Source organism: Myotis daubentonii, chromosome 9, assembly GCF_963259705.1.
Source record: "Myotis daubentonii chromosome 9, mMyoDau2.1, whole genome shotgun sequence".
NCBI classification, from domain to species: domain Eukaryota; kingdom Metazoa; phylum Chordata; class Mammalia; order Chiroptera; family Vespertilionidae; genus Myotis; species Myotis daubentonii.
In genome coordinates this window covers 25,697,883-25,720,495 of record NC_081848.1, presented here as the reverse complement: position 1 = coordinate 25,720,495, position 22,613 = coordinate 25,697,883, and the positions used below count along the sequence as shown (strand labels likewise).

Below are 22,613 nucleotides of genomic sequence, written 5' to 3'. Positions count from 1 at the left end.
GGACTGTGAACCTAAAAATTACAAATATCCTTTATCTACTCTATTTTCCCTTTTCCTCTCCTTCTTCTTTGGAATATTCAGGCCACATATTTCCAAAATGTTCTGCAACATTATGTCTGTCACGCATCGTGCCAGACGCTGTCTCCTCTCCTGCCAGCACTGCAAAGCTTTCCCTTGATGTAAATAGGGAGCATTTTTGTGATTGGTGGAAACAAAAATATGAATGCTAAAATGACAGTTTTGGACTAAAAACTAGTAGAAAATGAAAAGCCAACAACCTTATTTAAAAAACCCTGCGATCTAAAATTATTCCCTGCATTAGGCATCCACATTTTTCATAAATCAGTGCTAAACTCTATACAAAAAAATAAAATATTAAAGTAAAATAAAATATGTTGGTTCATAACAGCCAGGTACCCCCAGTGAATTCACACATTTCTTTTCTAGATTAATAATTTTTAAGATGGTATTTTGTATCTCTTAGTTTATTCATTCTTATTGTTTTTTCCTACAAATAATATATAAACTTCTTTTTAGAAAAGCAATTTTTCAGTAACATTCTAGAAAATGTCACCTAATCCAATAACTCTTTATATTCTTTCTACAGTTTTCCCCTGACATATATTTTCCCCATATTCATTCATGCATATCCATTGTTTCATGTCACTGAAATCATTTAGGTATAGGGTTGTATGTCTACTTTCCTTACTTGACTTTGTCTAAGCATTTGTCTGAGTGCCTACTTGTTGTTTATATTTGTCAGGAAGGCTACTATTATACTCCTCTCAGATAGCCAGATCATTTGTAAACCAAATTGGATGTTCTTGAAGAGTAATTTAAAAGGAAATTACCATCCAGCTGAAAGGACTGTCTCCCTTACCTTTTAACCTCCACAGAGGACAGCCTGGTGCTGTGCATAGAGAAAGAACTTGGTCATTTCTTTCACAGTTGACTAAAACTAGAGAGAACAGTTATTTCCTTAAAACACCTTTTATATAGAACACTTGAATTTCCAGAAACCCACAGGAATGATTGGTAACTCAAAAAGCAGCTTTTGCCTCTATGTGTACAAAGCTAATGGGAATTACAGTGGATACAATCAATCTCAGGTGGTCGCTGGGCCCCTTCGTGGACAGACAGATAGACCCACACTGACCTGGACTGGTCCTACCTGGCCAGCTTCTTCCCAGATCAGGGTAGGAGAGAGGTGGATCCCGGAGGCTTCAACATTTTGAAGCAAATGCCAAGTGGTTGTGTGAAGTGTGCATTTTAAGTTCTCTCACAGCCCTCTGATGAGCAAAGATTTTACTCTGTTGACTGGCGGGCCATGCATTCCGTCCTCTGCCTGGTTTGTAAGTAACTACTGGAGCTTTTTAGTTTGGCCTGAAGGACTGAGGCAGAATTCTAGTGCAAAGCTTTGGTCCTCTATTTCAGTGGTCACCAACCGGTAGGTAGTCCGCAGACCACTGGTGGTCCATGAGGTCCGAAAGGTTGGCGACCACTGCTCTATTTAACTCGGGCACCAAGAGTGGCTCGTGTGTGGCTCTGAGACCGGGCAGTACAGGGGAGACGAGAACTAAGATTTGAGTTAGGATGGGGATGTATTGGATCCCAAGATATATACAGACAGAGAGTTAAAAATCTTTTAAAATCTCTCCTCCCAATCATTCTGAACAAATATTTATCAAGCACCTTCTTTGTGCTAGGTACTGTGCTGTTTACTAGATAAATAATGATAAGATGAGCACAGCTCTTGCCCAGCTGTAGACTCCAAAGAAACAAGCAGAGGTTGGTTTCCAAGGATCCAAGTACAGCAGGAGAGAATAGGCAGGAGTGGACTCTAAGAATACAGGACAGTACATTGAAGAGGAAAAGAGCAGAGAGCCCACTTTGGACCTGACATACGAGCAGGAGTGTAATGAGCAGCCAGCAACCATGTAACAGCAGGGTTACGAAGGTCTACTCGAGAAAGAAGCTGGCTCCACTTCGCCTCTGCCATGGTACCTTGCTGGGCATGTAGAAATCTGCTGTGTAGAGTGAGGAAGGACTTACCTGGAAACCACCGTGGGACACCGTGTGCTCTCTTGCATTCATCCTTCAGGGTTGCATGCTGGTGCCATTGCTGGAAGGTGACTATTGCTCAGCTGCCTCTATATTTTTCTCCTCTGAGGTGCTGAAGTGAAATGATTGCTGCCTCCTTGTGAGGATCTATGAATCAAAGGTCAGACTCCCACTCAGTTGCACAGTGCTGCTTGTTGAAAATTTGCAGGCTTGCTTAGGAGATCATTGAACTTGTGGTCCTCACAGGATGCTCATGTTTAGGTGGCAAAGGAAGAGTCATCCCAACATGTGGGGGCTAGAATCAAATTCTTTACCTCTTTGTTCCATTTACTTCCTCTTTAAAAATAAGCAAACACCTTACAGAAACGGATTTATAGGGACATGACTTTTTCATTTTCAGACCTGGAAAAGTTTATTTAGTAAGAATGAAGTAAGAAGTATGTATACAGCTGTGCTTGCTATATATTTCAATGGACACATTATATAACTGCCTTCTTTAATGATGACATTTAAACTCTCCATGTGTCTGCCATACTGCAGTACTTCAAAAAGAAGGAATAACCCCAATATAATTGAATAACCAACATCATTAACTTTGGATGTAAACAAATCTAGACACAGAAGCAGCTGTGTTCCTTGAGAAGCATTAGGGAGGCTGATGAGAGAAGCAAAAGCGACTCGGTAAAGGATGCTACTCCACACCATCCACCACTTTTGAACTGCATTCTTTACATTCTTCAAGTTGTGCGTTCCCCATTATCTTCTCTTTAATTTTCCTCAACAATCCCAACCTCACACCCCTGCACATTTCAGAGACAGAGCTCTAAACTCGCACAGTTTCCAGGTTCACAGCCCTTCCCGTTTCAGAGGTGGCCAAGCGGGCACCCGTTTTTCAGTCTCATAAAGGTTACATCTTCAGTCTTTGGTTTGGATGTTGGTTCCGATGATCAACAGTTCCCTACTTCACCAGAAACTTCTGAAAAATTTGGCGCCTAGAACGGTTACAGATTGGAGCAACTGCCTTATCATTATTTGTCTAGTTTTATGTCTGTGTGTGCATGTGTGTGTTTGGGGATGTGGGAAAATAAGAATCGGTTTGTCAGAAAAAATCCTCATGATTTACAAAGCCAACAGCGACTTGGAAAGAATTCTCCCTGCCTAAACAAAACCCCCTCACCAAAGTAGTGTTTCAGATGAATGGGGTTTTGATAGCGTGAAACGATACCAATTCCATGTAGTAAAGCTTACCTTTAGGATAATCTGAAACCAAATGACTGTGTGGTAGTGTTCCGAAACAATTTCTACAGCTCTCTTCCTCGTAACATGGAACACAGAATATGGTTTAGGTGAAAATACCTTTTCACTAGTGACATTAGCCTGTGCCAGGCCAGTCTGGTCCTCATCTCACAAGGCTGAGAATAAGAAAGTTTAAACAGAAGTTTCCCCCTCAAGCTTTTATTCACCAGGTTTAAAGTACACAGCGCTATGTTGTTGTTGTTAACCTGGATTAAGAAGATAGTGATCTGAAATTCACAATTTTACCAGAAAACTCATTTCAGTTGCTTTTGAATACTCCTAAAAGAGAAGTCTCTTGTTTTATTTCAGAATGAGATGGTATGAATATGAAAAATTGCTTTTTGCTTGCCATGTTGCAGTCAAGTAGCCTTCAGATGAAAAGTTAATGATCAAAAAAATGACCCAATTGTAACTCATTTCCCCGTTGATTTCCTTATTTTAGGGAACACGGGGAACACATTTAAGATCGAACCAGTCCTGGGCATCATCACCGTTTCCAAAGAACCAGACATGACAACTATGGGTCAGTTTGTCCTGTCAGTCAAAGTCACAGACCAGGGTTCCCCGCCCATGTCTGCCACTGCAATTGTGCGCATTTCTGTCACCATGTCTGATAATTCTCACCCCAAGTTTGCTCACAAAGACTACCAGGCCGAAGTAAATGAAAATGTTGATATTGGAACATCGGTCATTCTGATCTCTGCGATTAGTCAATCTACCCTCATTTATGATGTCAAAGATGGAAACACAGATGGGATCTTTACCATAAATCCATACTCTGGAGTCATCACTACCCGGAAAGCACTGGATTATGAGCGAACTGCCTCTTACCTACTCACTGTACAGGCCACGAACATGGCAGGAATGGCTTCCAATGTCTCCGTCAATATTCAGATTGTTGATGAAAATGATAATGCCCCCATTTTCCTCTTTTCTCAATATTCAGGCAGCCTGAGTGAGGCTGCCCCAGTTAATAGCATTGTCAGGAGCCTAGATAACAGCCCCCTGGTAATTCGGGCCACCGATGCCGACAGCAACCGGAATGCTCTGCTTGTGTATCAGATCGTCGAGTCCACGGCCAAGAAGTTCTTCACGGTGGACTCCAGTACGGGGGCCATCCGAACGATTGCCACCCTGGACCACGAAACCATCTCCCGTTTCCATTTCCATGTGCACGTGAGAGACAGCGGCAGCCCCCAGCTGACTGCAGAGAGTCCCGTTGAAGTCAGCATAGAGGTGACAGATGTGAATGACAACCCGCCTGTTTTCACCCAGGCTGTGTTTGAGACGGTCCTGCTCCTACCTACCTACGTCGGAGTGGAGGTGCTGAAAGTTAGTGCCACAGATCCTGACTCCGAGGTGCCCCCCGAACTGACATACAGCCTACTGGAAGGCAGCGTGGATTACTTTTTAATGGACTCAAATACTGGTGTGCTCTCCATAAAAAACAACAACCTCTCCAAAGACCACTATGCACTGATAGTTAAAGTTTCGGACGGGAAGTTCTACAGCACGTCCATGGTCACCATCTTGGTTAAAGAAGCCATGGACAGCGGCCTCCACTTCACACAAAGCTTTTACTCCACCTCAATCTCAGAGAACAACCCTAATATAACCAAAGTTGCTATTGTCAATGCCATTGGAAATCGCCTTAATGAGCCCTTAAAATATAGCATCTTAAACCCAGGAAATAAATTCAAGATAAAATCTACCTCAGGAGTCATCCAGACCACCGGAGTCCCCTTCGACCGTGAGGAACAAGAGTTATATGAGCTGGTGGTAGAAGCCAGCCGTGAGACGGACCATTTGCGTGTGGCCAGGGTAGTGGTCAGAGTCAGCATCGAAGACATAAATGACAACTCTCCAGTCTTCGTGGGCCTCCCTTACTATGCTGCTGTGCAAGTTGATGCTGAGCCTGGGACTCCGATTTACCGGGTGACAGCCATCGACAAAGATAAAGGTGCAAATGGAGAAGTGACCTATGTCCTACAGGATGACTATGGCCACTTTGAAATTAACCCTAATTCGGGGAATGTTATTTTAAAAGAAGCATTCAACTCTGACTTGTCCAACATTGAGTATGGTGTCACTGTCCTAGCCAAAGATGGTGGAAACCCTTCTTTGTCCACATTGGTAGAACTTCCCATCACAATTGTCAACAAAGCGATGCCTGTGTTTGATAAGCCCTTTTACACAGCATCCATCAACGAAGACATTGGGATGGATACACCTATTCTAAGCATCAATGCCACCAGTCCAGAAGGCCAAGGCATCATATATATCATTATTGATGGGGATCTTTATAAACAATTTAACATCGACTTTGACACTGGGGTCCTGAAAGTCGTTAGCCCTTTGGATTATGAAGTTACATCTGTTTATAAGTTGACAGTAAGAGCCAGCGATGCCCTTACCGGTGCCAGGGCTGAAGTCACCGTTGACTTGCTAGTTAATGATGTGAATGACAACCCCCCTGTTTTTGATCAGCCTACATACAATACAACATTGACAGAAGCCTCTCTCATTGGGACACCTGTTTTGCAAGTTGTTTCCACTGATGTGGACTCAGAAAACAATAAAATGGTTCATTACCAGATTGTCCAGGACACTTACAACAGCACCGATTATTTCCACATAGACAGCGCCAGTGGCTTAATCCTGACGGCAAGGATGCTGGACCACGAGTCAGTGCAGCACTGCACTTTGAAAGTCAGAGCAACTGATAGTGGCTTCCCATCGCTGAGCAGTGAGGTCCTGGTTCATGTCTACATCTCAGACATTAATGACAACCCTCCGGTTTTTAATCAGCTCATTTATGAGTCCTATGTGAGTGAATTAGCCCCCCGGGGCCATTTTGTGACCTGTGTGCAGGCCTCCGATGCAGACAGCTCTGACTTCGACCGGTTGGAATATAACATTTTATCTGGGAATGACCGGACAAGCTTTCTGATGGACAGCAAGAGTGGGGTCATCACACTATCCAACCACCGCAAGCAGCGGATGGAGCCTCTGTACAGTCTCAATGTGTCCGTCTCTGACGGGTTGTTCACCAGCACTGCACAGGTGCATATTAGGGTGCTGGGGGCCAACCTGTACAGCCCCACCTTTTCACAAAGCACCTACGTAGCTGAGGTTAGAGAGAATGCGGCTGCCGGGACAAAGGTGATTCACGTTCGAGCCACAGATGGGGACCCAGGGACGTACGGGCAGATCAGCTATGCCATCATCAATGACTTTGCCAAAGATCGATTCCTCATAGACAGCAATGGACAAGTCATTACAACAGAAAGGCTCGACCGGGAAAACCCTCTGGAAGGCGACATTAGTATTTTTCTGAGGGCCCTTGATGGCGGGGGAAGAACAACTTTCTGCACCGTGAGGGTGATTGTTGTGGATGAAAATGACAATGCTCCCCAGTTCATGACAGTGGAATACAGGGCCAGCGTCAGGGCAGACGTGGGACGGGGCCACTTGGTCACTCAGGTGCAGGCCATGGATCCAGATGACGGAGCCAACTCAAGGATTAGTTATTCCCTGTACAGCGAGGCCTCGGTCTCCGTGGCCGACCTGCTGGAAATCGATCCTGACAACGGTTGGATGGTCACGAAGGGCAATTTTAACCAGCTGAGAAACACAGTGCTGTCCTTCTTTGTCAAAGCAGTCGATGGGGGCATTCCAGTAAAGCACTCCCTCATCCCTGTCTACATCCACGTCTTGCCCCCTGAAACGTTCTTGCCTTCATTTACCCAGTCTCAGTATTCTTTTACCATTGCAGAAGATACGGCCATTGGGAGCACAGTGGACACCCTAAGGATTTTGCCCAGTCAGAATGTCCAATTCAGCACAGTTAACGGGGAACGTCCCGAAAATAACAAAGGGGGTGTCTTCATCATAGAACAGGACACAGGCACCATCAAGCTCGACAAACGCCTGGACCATGAAGTCAGCCCAGCTTTCCACTTTAAAGTAGCAGCCACGATACCCCTCGACAAGGTAGACATTGTATTTACTGCGGACGTGGACATCAAGGTGTTGGATTTGAACGACAACAAGCCAGTCTTTGAGACGGCAAGCTATGAGACCATGGTCATGGAAGGGATGCCTATCGGCACCAAACTCACCCAGGTGAGAGCCATCGATATGGATTGGGGAGCTAATGGGCAGGTCACGTACTCCCTGCACGCAGATTCCCAGCCCGAAAAGGTAATGGAAGCGTTCAATATTGACAGCAACACCGGCTGGATCAGTACCTTGAAGGACCTGGATCACGAAACAGACCCCTCATTCACCTTCTCCGTGGTGGCGTCCGACCTTGGGGAGGCCTTCTCTCTTTCTGCCACGGCTTTGGTCTCTGTCAGGGTGACAGATATAAATGACAACGCACCCGTCTTTGCCCGTGAGGTGTACCAAGGGAATGTGAAGGAGAGCGACCCTCCGGGCGAGGTGGTAGCCGTCCTCAGCACGTGGGACAGAGACACTTCCGACATCAATCGCCAAGTGAGCTACCACATTACAGGTCAGTCTACCACCCTTTGGTTTTCACTATGGGCTCTGCCTTCCAGAGATGGAAGGTGGCAGGCAGTGAGAGTAGGAGAGAAGAAGGCGAGATGAGGGGTTAAGAGCATTGATGCTCTGGGGCTGAGGAAGAGATCTGAGTAGTTACGGTTGTTGGTTATTCCTCACTCAGCCTTAATTTGGAGTTCATTGGTTTGCCTGCAACTGGTTACCCAGATCGGTACCCAGGCCTTGAGTCACTTTTTATCATTGCAAGTGGAGTCCAGCCAAACTTCTCAGCTGAAGAAGTGAAAATAACAGCTCTTTTTTGCTGTTATTTTTAAAATATATAAGATGTATTTTAACTGTATTTCTTTTCCCTACATTTTTAAGGGGGGGGGGGGGAAGCAAATAGCTGTTTCCTCTGATAATGAAAACTCATATACATTCACATTTACAAATTAGAGAGCCAGATTTGACCTTCTGCTAAAAAAATAAAATAATGTTATAACTCTAAGCCAAAGATATTTCTCCTGACAGCTCATTTTTCTTGGATCCCTTTCCTGTCTTTCCAAATAGTAAGTAGCAGTTCAATGGGAGAGCCAAGATAGACAAATGAGGTCACCCAGAGGGCACAAAGTATGTCACCATTGCTCTGAGAGCCTGAGGATTTCACATCAGAGTGAAGAAGGGGTGTCTTGATCAGGGGCAGCTTTCTGGGGGTGATTGGCCTTAAACTACAAAGAGGAGAGGGTTGGTGATGTGGGAGCAGTCTTCCTAAAACTATTTTGGGGTTTTAAAACGAACATTTTGATGTTGTGACATTCAAAGGCAGAACATAAGCCAAGTGCCAAAAGATTTTAAAGAATCCATCAATACTTGTAGTCAGGTGGTTTCCCTTTAGAAAAACTACATTATTCACCGTGAAAAATGAATTAATTAGAATGCCCCCAGGACACAGAGTCTGCTTAAGTACGTTGGTGGGAAAGTTAATTAATCACTGCAGAATAAGATCCACGGGAGGGCATATGCGTCCGTGTTAGCGACTGCCACACTTCTCCACGCTACTCCTCTTCATGGAACTGTTTGCTTGATTTTTTCTGTTTAAAGCTATTTATGCATTTCATGCTTTAGCTGATAACTTCCTTTTTATTAGAATGTATGTTTCTGCAATAAAGACAGGAGCAATAGTGGTAAAGAAAACTAGGTGAGTAAAGCATCACTTTGATTTCATTTGCATTCAGTTGCAGATAAAAAGCTTCTTAAGCATTCTAAGGGATACTCTTCTCTTTGGAAGAACTGTTACTCAGCCTTAATTATTTATACATTGTCTCTGAATGGAAGATTTAAAGGGGCCAGCCTATCAACTTTACCAAGGTAATGAGAACAGAGTAGCTTAAAGCTACTGTTACTGTTAGCAGTGCCAACCACCAACTGATTTTAATGAGATTTAACTTTTGCTCTTGATGTAGCACAACTTGGCTGTGCTTCCACAGATTAACAAAGGACCATTAATCATTTTATTTAACAAAAGAAGAGTGTGGGCCTGCACCAGAAGCATCGGCGAGGTTAAATCTGTGCATGCTGAATATTCAACCACAGTCTAACTGAATCCTAGCCAGTGATGGAGGAAAGTGATCTCCCAGGGAGGACCCCAAGCCTCACGGGAGCAGATTTCTCACCCTGGACACTTGACATTCTGGGCAGATAAGTCTTTGTCATAGGTGGCAGTTCTCTGCCTTGTGGGATGATTACCAGTGTCTCTGGCCTCTACCCAATAGATTCCAGTAGCTGTACCTCACCACCCCTGATGTGACATTCAAAAATGTCTTCAGACATGGACAAGTGTCCCCTGAGGGGTGGGGGAGGAGGCACAGTCACTCCCAGCAAAAACCCACTGCCCTAGAGGAGGGTGCACCCCTCCTTTTCTGCACTGTCTGCCATTCATCCTGTTAGCCCCACACCGCTGAGACCCCAGACTGAGCCCACCCCCCACCATGCCGTATAATCCAGTGCGCAGTCTGGCTCTCAAAATGCCACCCTTCCCACTCCATCCCCTGGACGGGACCAGCAGCTCTGCCCTGGGCTCTTTTAAAGATTCATTGTAGGAAGGCAAGTTCACTCCAGTGAAGTAGCAGCAGGATGCAATATGTTCCTTATTTATTTGTTTACTGTCAGTCTTCCCCACTAGAATGTGAGTTCCAGCAGGAGAAATTTGGGTCAGTTTTGTCCACTGCTGTAGCGCCACTGCCTGGAGCCGAGTCTGGCCCAGAGCAGGTGATAAATACTTGCTAAATGGCTAACCCAGGGAAACAGTGATGATTTAACTGAATTCCAGGCTCCTTGCCAGCTGTCTCGTTCAGTCTTCCTCCTTGTTTGAAGCGACATTATTTTCCTCTTTGGGATTGGAAGGTCAAGTATTTTCTTCCCTCCTGTTCCCATCTTCTGCAAGCCACTGTGGCCCCCATGCAACTCAGTGGTGCTGGAAGTAGTATTGCTGGGACCACTGTCAGTGTTTCAGCGTCATCAAAAGCTGTTCCATTTCACCTCTTCTCCTTCTCTCCCGCTTTCCCCAGCTTTGCTCTGATACATTTGATCTAATTGTAGTGCTTATCTTTGAACTGCACCTTCAATGACCCCTCATTAGGGCCCTTTAATACTAATGGTCTTCCTCTGTCATACAAACTTCTCTCCCCCAAACCCCAATCCTTATAGGGAGAGTACAGCTGTATGATAAATCTTTCATTAAAAGATTCCTTAATAGCAGAAACCCAAAACACTAATTCAAAAGAATATATGCACCCCCATGTCCACTGCAGTGTTATTTACAATAGCCAAGATTTGGAAACAGCCAAAGTGCCCATCAGGAGATGAGTGGATAAAAATGCTATGGTACATTCACACAGTGGAATACTACCCAGCTATAAGAAAGAAGAAGAAGTGGAGGAGGAGGAAGAGGAGGAGGAGGAGGAGGAGGAGGAGGAGGAGGAGGAGGAGGAGGAGGAGAGGAAGGAAGGAAGGAAGGAAGGAAGGAAGGAAGGAAGGAAGGAAGGAAGGAAGGAAGGAAGGAAGGAAGGAAAATAAGAAAGAAATCTTGTGACAGCATGGATGGACCTGGAGAGTATTGTGCTAAGTGAAATAAGCCAGTCAGAGAAAGACAAGTACCACATGATTTCACTTATATGTGGAATCTAATGAACAAAATTAACAAACAAAGTAGGAACAGACTCATAGATATGAAGAACAGACTGACAGCTGTCAGAGGAGAGGAGAGGAGGGGGAGGTTGGGGAGCTGTGTGAAAAAGGTGAAGGGCTTAAGAAAAAATTAAACTCATAGGCACAGATAATAGTATGGTGATTACTAGAGGGAAAGGGGGGTTGGGGAGGTAGGAGAGGGTGTAGGGTGATAAATGGTGATGGAAGAAGACTTGCTTGGGGTGGTGAACACACAATACAATATACAGATGATGTATTATAGAATTGTGCACCTGAAACCATATAATTTTATTAACCAATGTCACCCCCATAAATTAAAAAGATTCTTCAATAGTACTGACTGCCTTTCCTTGATTATCAACAGCTAATGAAATTGTCTTGGTAACAAGAGCTACGGTGTATTACATCCTCTCTTGAGACAAAGTGGAAAGACGGTTGTATCATCCTGAGAAGGATTGATTTCACAGTTTGAATTTGATTGTCCTTAAGGGGAACTAAACAAGAGCTCACCTCCGGCTTCTCTAAGTGAAGTTTATTCTCTTGAAAGTTACTGTTTTACTTTCCACACAAGCCAAGCATATAAATATCAGGCTTTCTTGCACAAGAACCAAAAGGAAGTGAGAATGCATTGTTCAGTATCATAAATGATATAGTTTGTGGGGCACCTGGATGACCCTACACTGTCCTCTCGCCGTCACTGCACAGCTTCAAAACCTCTTTCTTTTTTTTCTTTTTTTTTTACTGCAGGAGGGAATCCCCGAGGAAGGTTTGCCCTGGGGCTGGTGCAGAGTGAGTGGAAGGTCTATGTGAAAAGACCTCTAGACAGGGAAGAACAAGATGCTTACTTCCTCAATATCACGGCCACCGATGGGCTCTTTGTCACACAGGCCATGGTGGAAGTGACTGTCAGCGATGTGAATGACAATAGCCCAGTGTGTGATCAGGTAAGGTTTGTGGCTATCGCAGATAGATTGCTCCTTTTTATTCTGCTTCTCTAAAATTAAGTCAAGACCCATTTCCCTTCTCTGCTTAAGGCCAAGCTAATTTCTGCTCTGACCTGCTTAGTTAGTGAGCTCCAACTGGATATAAGAGGCTAGGAGTTGGAGTCTTGGATGGAATATTATAAACATGGAAAGAGTAGAGGAGGTAGCATGAATCAGGTACATAATTTTGCCCACAAAAATAAAAACAAAACCATGAGTCCTAAAATTAAATAATTTTAGAGGAATCATGAAGGACTTTAAAGGACTATTCTAAATCATTGATTTCATAAAAGAGAAATGGATCCCTCAAAAGCATAAATTACTTTTTTTTGTAAGTTTACACAGCTGGTTCATGGCCATGTTAGCAATGAACCCAGATCCCCAAGGTCATCATGAGATAGCTTTTCTATCACATAACAAACAGGACAGTCAGTGCAAGGTGCCAGTACTAGGTTTTGTTTTCTTCTTACTGAAATTAAATCCCTATTCATTTACCTTTCTTCTTTTAATCACCATCTGGACCCAGAGCCACAATATTGGTATTCTGTAGCTTAGAAAAATGCAAATAGACTTAATCTCTCATACTAATGCCAAATGCTAGTAGTAGCTTTTTAAAGAGTTGAAGGGTCCCAAGGATTCACTGGTGCTTAACAGAAAGAGGACTGTGGTCCATATGAGACCTGCGTCATGGTTGTACAGGGGCAGGGATTTTTATCTGTTTTACTCAACACTGTACTCCTAGAATCTAAGTAGTACCGAGCACATAGTAGTGTTCAATCAGTATTTGTTGAATGAATGAGCATGGGAGCGGCAGGGCAAGAGACATACCATGTTTCATCCTATATTGTAAAATGGTTGGTTCTATGATATAAGAAAAAAAAAAGCTGAAGCTAAATTATGTGAATGCATCTAAATTATTTGAATGCATGCTAACTATGGCAGTTGCCCCAGAAATACTAATGATGTAATTACTTTTCTTTACCTTTGACTAGGTTGCATATACAGCATTATTTCCCGAAGACATTCCCTCAAATAAAATCATTCTGAAGGTCAGTGCCCAGGATGCCGATATTGGATCCAATGGAGATATACGATACTCACTCTATGGATCTGGACACAATGAATTTTTTCTAGATCCAGAAAGTGGTAAGGTGACATTTATTCTTTGGATAAATGCCATTGTTAGTCCAGGAGAGAAGTTAAGCTCTCCTATGGTCTCATCAATAGTGCCTAACTAATACACAAGAGCCTTCATATGATGCCTGGCTATCTTGGGCTCTAAGAAATACTAATTGCACATGCTCTGGGTGGTGTGGCTCAGTGCATTAGGCATCATCCTGTGCATCAGGAGGTTGCAGTTTTGATTCCTGGTCAAGGGCACATGCTTGGGTTTTGGGCTCGATCCCTGGTAGGGGGCATGCAGGAGGCAGCCTAGCAATGGTGTGCTCTCACATAGATGTTTCTCTGTCTCTCCCTCTCCCTTACTTTCTAAAAATCATTAAACTATTCTTTAAAAAAAAAAAAAAAACCTAATTGTGCATGGTATCTGAAGATGGGTGCTCTGGCGCACACAAACTTTATTTGGCTTATAAACTTGCTCTGATTTACTTACATTTATTAGCATCAAGTAATCAGACAGGTCTACTTGCTTCTCCTGTTTCTCATAGTCGTTGAGTTAAAGCATCTGCCCTATAAAGAGTTTAAACAGAATTACATCAGCAACACAAGTTGCCATGCAAACCAGACAGCAATGCAGAGTAAGGAGAGTTCTCCCTGTTGAAATCCCTTTTGGGTCCCTTCCCGATGCTTATTAGCACACTTGTCTGGTTTTCATTAAACATTCCTGCCTCCAAAGTTATGAGCCCTCAGATTTGCTTACACAGTCAGGTAAAATGTATAAAGTGAAAGGTCATGTACGCCACAGCAGATGCCGGCACTGAAGGCCAGGGCTAATGGAAAAGACATTTTCTATGGAGGTAAATTATTTCAGTGTTATGCACTAGATGGTTCATCTACTGGAAATTTGTAAATGGAGTATAAAGATGGAACAACTTGCATGTTTCCAGTGTTGTCTTGGTCCTATTGAACCACAAAATATTGAGACTCCAAGAGGTAGTGGCTCCTCCTTGCTCACTCCCACAGCATCTTTTTCTACTTGGAAGCACTGAGCTACTTAGGAATATACTACTTGTCCATATGTGCCTGGTGTTTATGTATTCAATAGCTAACACTTATTGGGTAGCTAATCCACATAAAAGGACTTATGGCATATTTGTGGTAGACTCCAAGATGAACAAAACAAACCATGTCGAGTGAGGAAGACAGACCAGTAAGCTAATCCTATCTAATAACAAAGATGCAAATTGACCGTACCTTCGCTACACCCACCATTGGCTAATCAGAGTGATATGCACATTAACCGCCAACAAAGATGGTGGCTAATTTGCATATGCTGGCTGGGAGTAAAGACTGAAGACACCATAGAAGGAAGCCAAGCAATGGAGCCGAGGTAGCAGAGATGGGCGGGAGAGAAGCTACAGAGAACGGCAGGGTAGGAACGGCAGAGAAGGGCGGGGTAGGAGCCGCAGAGACGGGAGCGAAGCCCTATTCTTGCAGGAATCTTCCTGCAATGGGCATCTAGTAATAATAATAACAATAATGATAATAATAGACAGAATGAAATGATTGACCCAGGAGAGATATATCTGGGCTCAGAGGAAGAAGTAAGTAATATTCTACTGAGAGGAAAACGAAAATTGTTTTAAAGAATAGCTGACATTTGAACGCAGCCAGGATCCTAGTAAGTCAGACAGGACCCTGCAGGGGGCAGCAGGAGCAGAGGACGAGGCCCATCCCGGGAACGCCACGGACAGCACTGTCACTGGTGAGAGGGGCTGTAGAATGGTTTGTGATCAAAGTTCTTGCTGGGAAAAATAACTTTCAGCCACATCACCATGTCAAGTGGGTCTTGAATGGCCCAACCAAAAAACTGGCTGTTTGGAAGTAGGAGAGGGAAATAACCTAACCTATCTTTGAGAACTGGCTGGATCAAGGAAGCCATGGGAGAAACTGCTTTATGAGTCGGGCTGGCATGGTCCACACAATGCCTGCTCATTTTATTTAAGTATAATAATACTACATGAGTCATACTTTACACCAAATAGCATTAATTCAGGTCTTGATGTTTAACTATTAAATTCTAAACAACAACCACAAAATCTCCAAGGGGTCTGACACCCAGCACCAGTACAGGTGTTCCAGTGGTTAAAATATATAACCTACCTCCATGTTGGTTCCTAATAGCTGCTTCTCTGAGCTCCTCAAATATTTCTTCACCGGAACCCTCCCCACCAACCATGAACCCCTGTACAGTCCAGCTAGCAGGGTTCACCTGGCACAATAGGGCTCCTTAAAGTCCTCTTTGTGCTGTAACCAGCCTCTGTTAGGATTGTTTGTTTTCCTCTAAAACAGCAGTTCTCAACCTGTGGGTCGCGACCCCTTTGGCCGTCGAATGACCCTTTCACGGGGGTCACCTAAGACCATCCTGCATATCAGATATTTACATTACGATTCATAACAGTAGCAACATTACAGTTATGAAGTAGCAACGAAAATAATTTTATGGTTGGGTCACAACATGAGGAACTGTATTTAAAGGGCCAGAAGGTTGAGAACCACTGCTCTAAAAGATGGGGCAAAAAGATGGTGGGTAACAGGAAGCAGAGAGACTGCCTGCCCCTTCTGGGTCTTCAGGTTATTGAAATGGTTGACTATCAGAGAACTCAGACCCTGGCCCATTCTCTGGAGACAGAAGAAACCCAGAGACATAGCTGGGGAGGTCGAAGGAGCTATGGAGCTTCTCCATGTAACCAAAAGGAGGAACCCCCAATGCCAGAGGTTTCACAGTGGCATTAATTATTTTGAAGGTCCTGCCGTTGGTTTGTTGTTGCATCCAAAATATCAGGATTTTTTCTCTGATTCTTTAAACCATATTTGTTCTATTTTTCAAAATTATGAGACACTTGAGCCCCAATATCATTGGTCTTTCCTATGTTGGGATTCTTTATAGAATTGATCCTCTGCTTTTCAAAGAACTTAGACAATTTTTGAAAAGGTGGGCTATTTCTTTTCACAGGCCAGTTAAAAACTTCGTCACCGCTGGACCGGGAGAGGGTCCCTGCATACAAGCTGATCGCCAGGGCCACTGATGGGGGTGGCAGGTTCTGCCAATCTGACATCCACTTGATCCTGGAAGACGTGAACGATAACCCCCCTGTGTTCTCTTCTGACCACTACCACGCCTGTGTCTATGAGAACACGGCCACCAAGGCTCTGTTGACCAGAGTTCAAGCCGTGGATCCCGACGTTGGTAAGTCAGTTGCACCAGTGGGATGTCTCCCTGTCCAGGGATTCAACACATTTTCAGGTGCTGTCTTTCCAATCGTCTCATCAGCCCACTCTGGTTCCTTACCAAGAACATGTACACTGAACCACATTTCAGCTCTTCCGAGACTGTGAGTTCCTTTACTTGCAACAAAGAATTTTGAATTTGTTTTTTTTTTTTCTTTTAATCTTTAGGATAAAAATAACAGCTTCCTTACTTGCTTGTTCCTCCTGGACGTAGTTAAAATGCTGTATTGTGTGGCAGGGGGGAATTCATGTCCATTTCAGTAAAAAATTGCATCATATGCTTCAGCTGAAACATGACAATCTCAATATGCTAGTGCCCCACAGTGCAAAGACCAATTACGAAATGTGCTGCCTGTCCGGTGCAGACGGTTTTAAACTGCCATTTTCCAGAGCATTTTGGTCACATATAAACTGACATTTCTAGGCAGGCTGACGGTGGATAAAATAAGAAGAAATGAGAATGAAAGTTGCTAATAAAGTTTGTGTTCAAAACCACTTTACATAATGAGATGGTGAGTTAGAGAAGACCGGAGTTAATTGCCAGGTAGTCCTTCTGAGAATGAATAGGTTACTGAGGTGACTGCATGATGGAATATGAATACTAAAGGGCATATAGACAGCCTCTTGGTTAGCATTTTAATAGCTGTAAATCAGAGGACTAGGGAATGATGGGGTGTGTCTGCTATGCTAAACAGGCCTTTATGTAATTCAGTGTCTTATTGCTTAATTCTGAATTGAAAGAAAAATTACTGGACTAATGGAAAAGTAAATACAGAATAATTAGTTGAAAACAAATGTAAAGTCCAGGGTCTTTGCATATGTCCCCTTAGAGAAATTAGTGGCTACACTTTAAATTAATGCTCTTACCTCATCAGCATAATTATCGAGGCTGGGAACCAACCCTTTAAAATCCGCATATTATAAAGCTTGATAGAAATGATAAATAAGAAAAGGCTCTTATTGACTTATAATTATGCAATACCTACAAATGCTCTTTTTTAAAGGAAGATTAGAAGCATTCTCTGTACTCTCTTTAGCAGACTTTTGGGGGAAAAGAGGACAGAAATCATGCAAATGAATCTTTTCATTATTTCGATTTGACTTTGACAATGTGTAATTGCGCCATAGGTGAAATTTTAAGGTTTAATGCATTTTAATTAAAATGAAATTGAATTAAAATTCCAATTGTAGGAAACTGGAATTTTTCTATTCATTTTCTTCATGAAGGAATTGGGAGTGCCGCGCTCTATCTACTAGAAACTGAGACAGAAGGAGTCTGATTAGTGCCGTGATGTTTCAGAGGGAAGGGTGGGGCGATGTTACTGACTCACCAGGTGGTGTAGTGAAGAATACGTGATTGGCCCGCCCCTTTTTACTTCTGCTGAGTTGGCTGTCCTTGTTGGGTAATCTGAGAAGAAAGGATGGCTAGACTCTGGGCCTTGAACAGGGCAGAGATGATAAAGCCTTTAAAGGACCAAAACCAGAATAATGACCTTATCAACACCTCCCTCTGCTCATTTGCACTAAATGTCAAATAGACACAGAAGTTGTGAGTGCTGCTGACACCTATATATCAATGGCATTCATCGGGCCATGGTATCAGCCTCTGGAAAACTCTAGCTTAGGATACCAGATCGTGGCTCACATTTTAGTTTTGTAGAACTTATTAAGCTTTTAAAAATAAAAGAACCAAGCTATCTGGAGAACAAATTAACTCTTCCAAAAAACACAAACTGAGGACCTGCTCTGTCCCGGACACCATGCTGAGGAGGCCGGTGTGAAGGTCTGGGTCAGAAGCCAGTAGCGGTAGCGTGATTCTGAGCTGTAATCAAACCGACAGACTCCAGAATTTCACTGGTGGCTTATGCCATTTTCAGCAGTGGCCAGAGAAGAACTCGTGCTTCGTTGGGAACAATCCATTTCTCCGTTTTTCCAAAGGAACCACAGAGGAGGCTACCAGGTTGTGAAGTGGGCAGTTCATCTCAGGGTCAAACTGCACCTCTGGCCTGAAGCTAATTTTGCACAGGAATCATTAGGCTGATTCCAGCCCTCACATATATTTAGTATGGCTTGTATACAGTGTTCAAAAAAAGTTTGAATTAGTTATTAATAAAAGTCAGGAAATTTTTACATGAAAACTTTAGTTTCTGGCATTTTATAAAAACAGCAACAGCCCTCAGAAGCCTCAGCAATTCCAAGTGCACAGCCCCACAGCAGGAGGAGCCAAATCAAAGCTGCCTCCTTCACATCTGGCAGTTCTCAGCCTCCCTACTCCCACCCACTTCACCTGCTTGTGTTACTGCTGATCTCAGAGGCCTATTCTCTAAAGTGGCAAGGAAATATCTGGTTTTTAAAAAACTTTTCATTTTTCAATAATTATAGGTTCATAGGAAATTGCAAAAAAGAAAATGTATTGCACTTTCCCCTAATGATAACATCCTGCATAACTGCAGTAAATAATCAGGTGTGTGTGTGTGTGTGGCGCGCATGTGTGTTTCTATGTAACTTTGTCACCTGTGCAGCTTTGTGTAACCAGCACCACAGTCATCCACCACAGGGCTCTAGCTTAGGATACCAGATTATGGCTCATTTTTTTTTTTTTTTTTGGTTTTTGTAGAACTTATTAAGCTTTTAAAAATAAAAGAACTAAGCTATCTGGAGAAGAACAAATTAACCCCTCATAGCCACATCCACCTCCTCCTTGCATTTCCTTTCTAGACTGTAGCCCAGTGGTTCTCAACCTTCCTAATGCCGCGACCCTTTAATACAGTTCCTCATGTTGTGGTGACCCCCAACCATAAAATTATTTTTGTTGCTACTTCATAACTGCAATTTTGCTACTGTTATGAATCGTAATGTCAGTATCTGATATGCAGGATGTATTTCCATTGTTACAAATTGAACATATGAAAGCATAGTGATTAATCACAAAAACAACATGTCATTATGTATGTGTTTTCCGATGGTCTTAGGCGACCCCTGTGAAAGGGTCATTTGACCCCCAAAGGAGTCGTGACTCACAGGTTGAGAACCGCTGCTCTAGCCCTGGCAATCGCTAGTCTCCATATCCATGATTTTGTTATTTCAAAAATTGTATTTAAATGGAATCATAGAGTTTGCAACCTTTTGCGATTGCCTTTTTTTTTCCATTCGGCATCATGCTTGAGTCCATCCAGGCTGTTCAATTGGTTTTGATTCTCATGAAGAACATTGGCTGCACTTGTATAAATGACAGGGCTGTTTGGTTCATGAAACTTCTTTTGTTAAGCATATTCCTTTCTCTGAAAGTAACTGCCTAGGTCAAGAATAAAATAAAACCAGAGGCGGACAAGATAATTTCAATACTCATTTTAGGAGTTCTAAGAAATAGCATGGCAATTGTCTAGATTTTAGCATTAAATTCTTAGTTTTCCCATAAAATGGAAATATCTTCAACCCCATGAACTGATGGCATGATACAACCTAGCAATTATAAAACTCAATCTTTTCAGTAAGGATTAGGAGACGTTTGCTCTTTGGGTTAATATCTTACAATTTAGTCTACCAGGTTCCAATTTTTGAGAGTTTTTTACTCTAGCAAATCCTATATAATAAAAGCCTAATATGCTAAGTGCCCAGTCATCCGATGACCAGTCGACCGTTCAATCAAAGCATAATATGCTAATGATATGCTAAGGATGCTCAAATGCTCACTATGACATGCACTGACCACCAGGGGGAAGACAGTCGACTGGTCGACCAGTCGCTATGATGTGCATTGACACCAGGGGGAAGATGCTCTGACCGGTAGGTTAGCTTGCTGCTTTAGTCCAGCTGATTAGGACTGAGCGAGATGGGCCAGACACACCCTGGAGCCCTCACACGGTCCCTTCCCAGCCCAATTGTGCACCGGTGGGGTCCCTCACCCTGGCCTGCACCCTCTCACAATCCGGGACCCCTTGAGGGATGTCGGATAGCTGGTTTCAGCCTGATCCTGCAGGCCACTCTCCTCGGGAGGGCGCCAGACACAAGGCTCACAGCTGGTGAGCACTGCTTTGGCAACACAAGCCTCTCTGATAGGGGTTGATTGGGCGCGAGCCCACAGCAGGCACAGTGGGGCCAGGATGAGCAGGAGCAGCAGGTAGGAGCTGCAGGTGGCATTGGACTGTGGATGTCGGCCCAATCCCCACAGACCACCCAGAGGGACCCCACCCATGCACGATTTTGAATTTGTGCACCAAGCCTCTAGTGGAATATAAAACGATAAAGTTCAGAGCTAAAATCTATGACCATTTTTGGCAAAATGACATGAAAATAAAATGTAAATTTGCACTGGAATATATGCTATAGACCATGTTTTATTGAGAGTCCAATTTCCAGATATTTGAAATGCAATAAGACATGGTTCTCCTCTTATGGATGAGAGACATAAAGCAAAGAAATGTTCCAATGAGCAACTGACTCCTTTCCCGTAAAATGTTTCCTTCAAGGCACAGAACTACTTTCAGGGCTTCAGAGGAACTTGGAGGCTCATAACACACATTACAGCTATTTTCCATTCAATTTAACAGATATTTAATGAGTAACCAGGTAGTAGGTGCTACAGAAGGAGCTGCAAGATTTGCACAATGAGGAAAAGGCAGTGACAGGCCTCAGGTCATACACAGTAAAGAAAGGCATGAGTCAGGAACACACATACATTACTAAAAGGCAGAGCTCCCAGGATTTCAATAGGAAGGCATTCAGGAAGATAAAGTCGTAAAGCTGGGAATGGTGGACCTAACTAAATGGAGAGTATCATGTTGTGCAGGATGAAAGAGGTAAATGAGGTGAGAAAAAAGTCTGGGGACTGAGGATGGTGGTTCATGAAGGGAATCACGTACTTAAAACAAGGTTGAAAAGAAATTGCTGTGGCCCATGTGGCTCAGTTGGTTGGGCATCATCCTATGCATTGAAAGGTTGCTGGTTCAATTTCCAGTGAGGGCACATGCCCAGGTTGTAGGCTCGATCCCCATTGGGGATGCATACAGGGAGCAGCCAACTGATGTTTCATTGTCACATTGATTCTCTCTCTCTCCCTCTCCCTTCTTCTTTTTATAAAAATCAATTAAAAATATTTAATGAAAGAAAAGACATCATCAGCTCTGGGTTTTGGAAATGTGAATCCGATAGAAACCTCTAAAATGCTGGTAAGGAAAGCTTGTAGGAGAGGGTTAAGGAAGACCACAAGGGCCAAAATTAGAGTGGTGGCTTTGTAATTTAAAAGAAAGAAGCAGAATGTTCTCTGTGTCTATGAATCATGGGGATGTAAAGTACAGCATAGGGAAAGTATAGGGAATATAGTCAATAATAGTCTAATAACTATGTATCATGTCAGATGGGTATGAAATTTATAGGATAATCACTTAGTAAGGTATAATGTTTAATCATTGGGGTATACATCTGAAACTAATATAATATTGGATGTCAACTGTTATTGAAAATTTTTTTAAACAGTGCAATGAGATATTTTAGATGTGTACTCTCTAAGTTTTGGGAAGATAAGGTAGGCAAGATGTCAAGTGTGGGCACAGCTGAAGGTGCTATATGAACAGAAACAGAATAGGTGGCCTGAAGTAGGACTTGGTGTAAAGAGAAAGAGGAAAAAATGGAGGTAATAGGGAATTAAGAATAGAGTCCTTCAGAAAAAAATGTTAGGATAAGTTTGCAACTTATGACAAAGCGGAGAGGTCTTGTCTCCAAGGGATTTACAGTCATAGTACAAATGAACATTCAAGGAATAAGGTAATAAATGTTATAATAGAATTGCATTGGCAAAAGTAGGACTTTTCTAAGGATTAATCAGCACATATAAAATGTTAGTACAGGTTCCTTTGGGAACATTGATATGTGAGCAATGAATTTTCAACTGGGGCAACTTAGGAAGGGTCTACAAAGTGTCATTAGCATATAAGTTGGGTATTAAAGGATGGGGCTTGAATTTGGAAGGGCAGGAACAAGGGGAAAATCCAGTAGTGAGAGAGAGAAAGGGAATGGGGAGAGAGAGAGAGAGAGTGAATGAGGACTGTATCAGCCAAGTTGGCTTGGCTACACTGGGGTAATTTTTCTTAAAGTCTCAGTGGCTTAGCACAGCAAAAGTTCAGTTCTTTCCCATGTGAAGTACAGGTGACATGG

The 22,613-nt window shown here is 43.1% G+C and overlaps 1 protein-coding gene across 1 annotated transcript in view; it reads left to right on the top strand.

Annotated features, from left to right (window-relative positions):
* FAT3 (FAT atypical cadherin 3) overlaps positions 1 to 22,613 on the top strand; it is a 520,423-nt gene that overhangs the window by 418,839 nt on the left and 78,971 nt on the right. The window contains exons 9-12 of the mRNA XM_059708164.1: positions 3,800 to 7,873; positions 11,815 to 12,011; positions 13,043 to 13,196; positions 16,186 to 16,419. Of these exons, the coding sequence (XP_059564147.1) occupies positions 3,800 to 7,873; positions 11,815 to 12,011; positions 13,043 to 13,196; positions 16,186 to 16,419 (4,659 nt within the window). The remainder of the gene's footprint in view (positions 1 to 3,799; positions 7,874 to 11,814; positions 12,012 to 13,042; positions 13,197 to 16,185; positions 16,420 to 22,613) is intronic.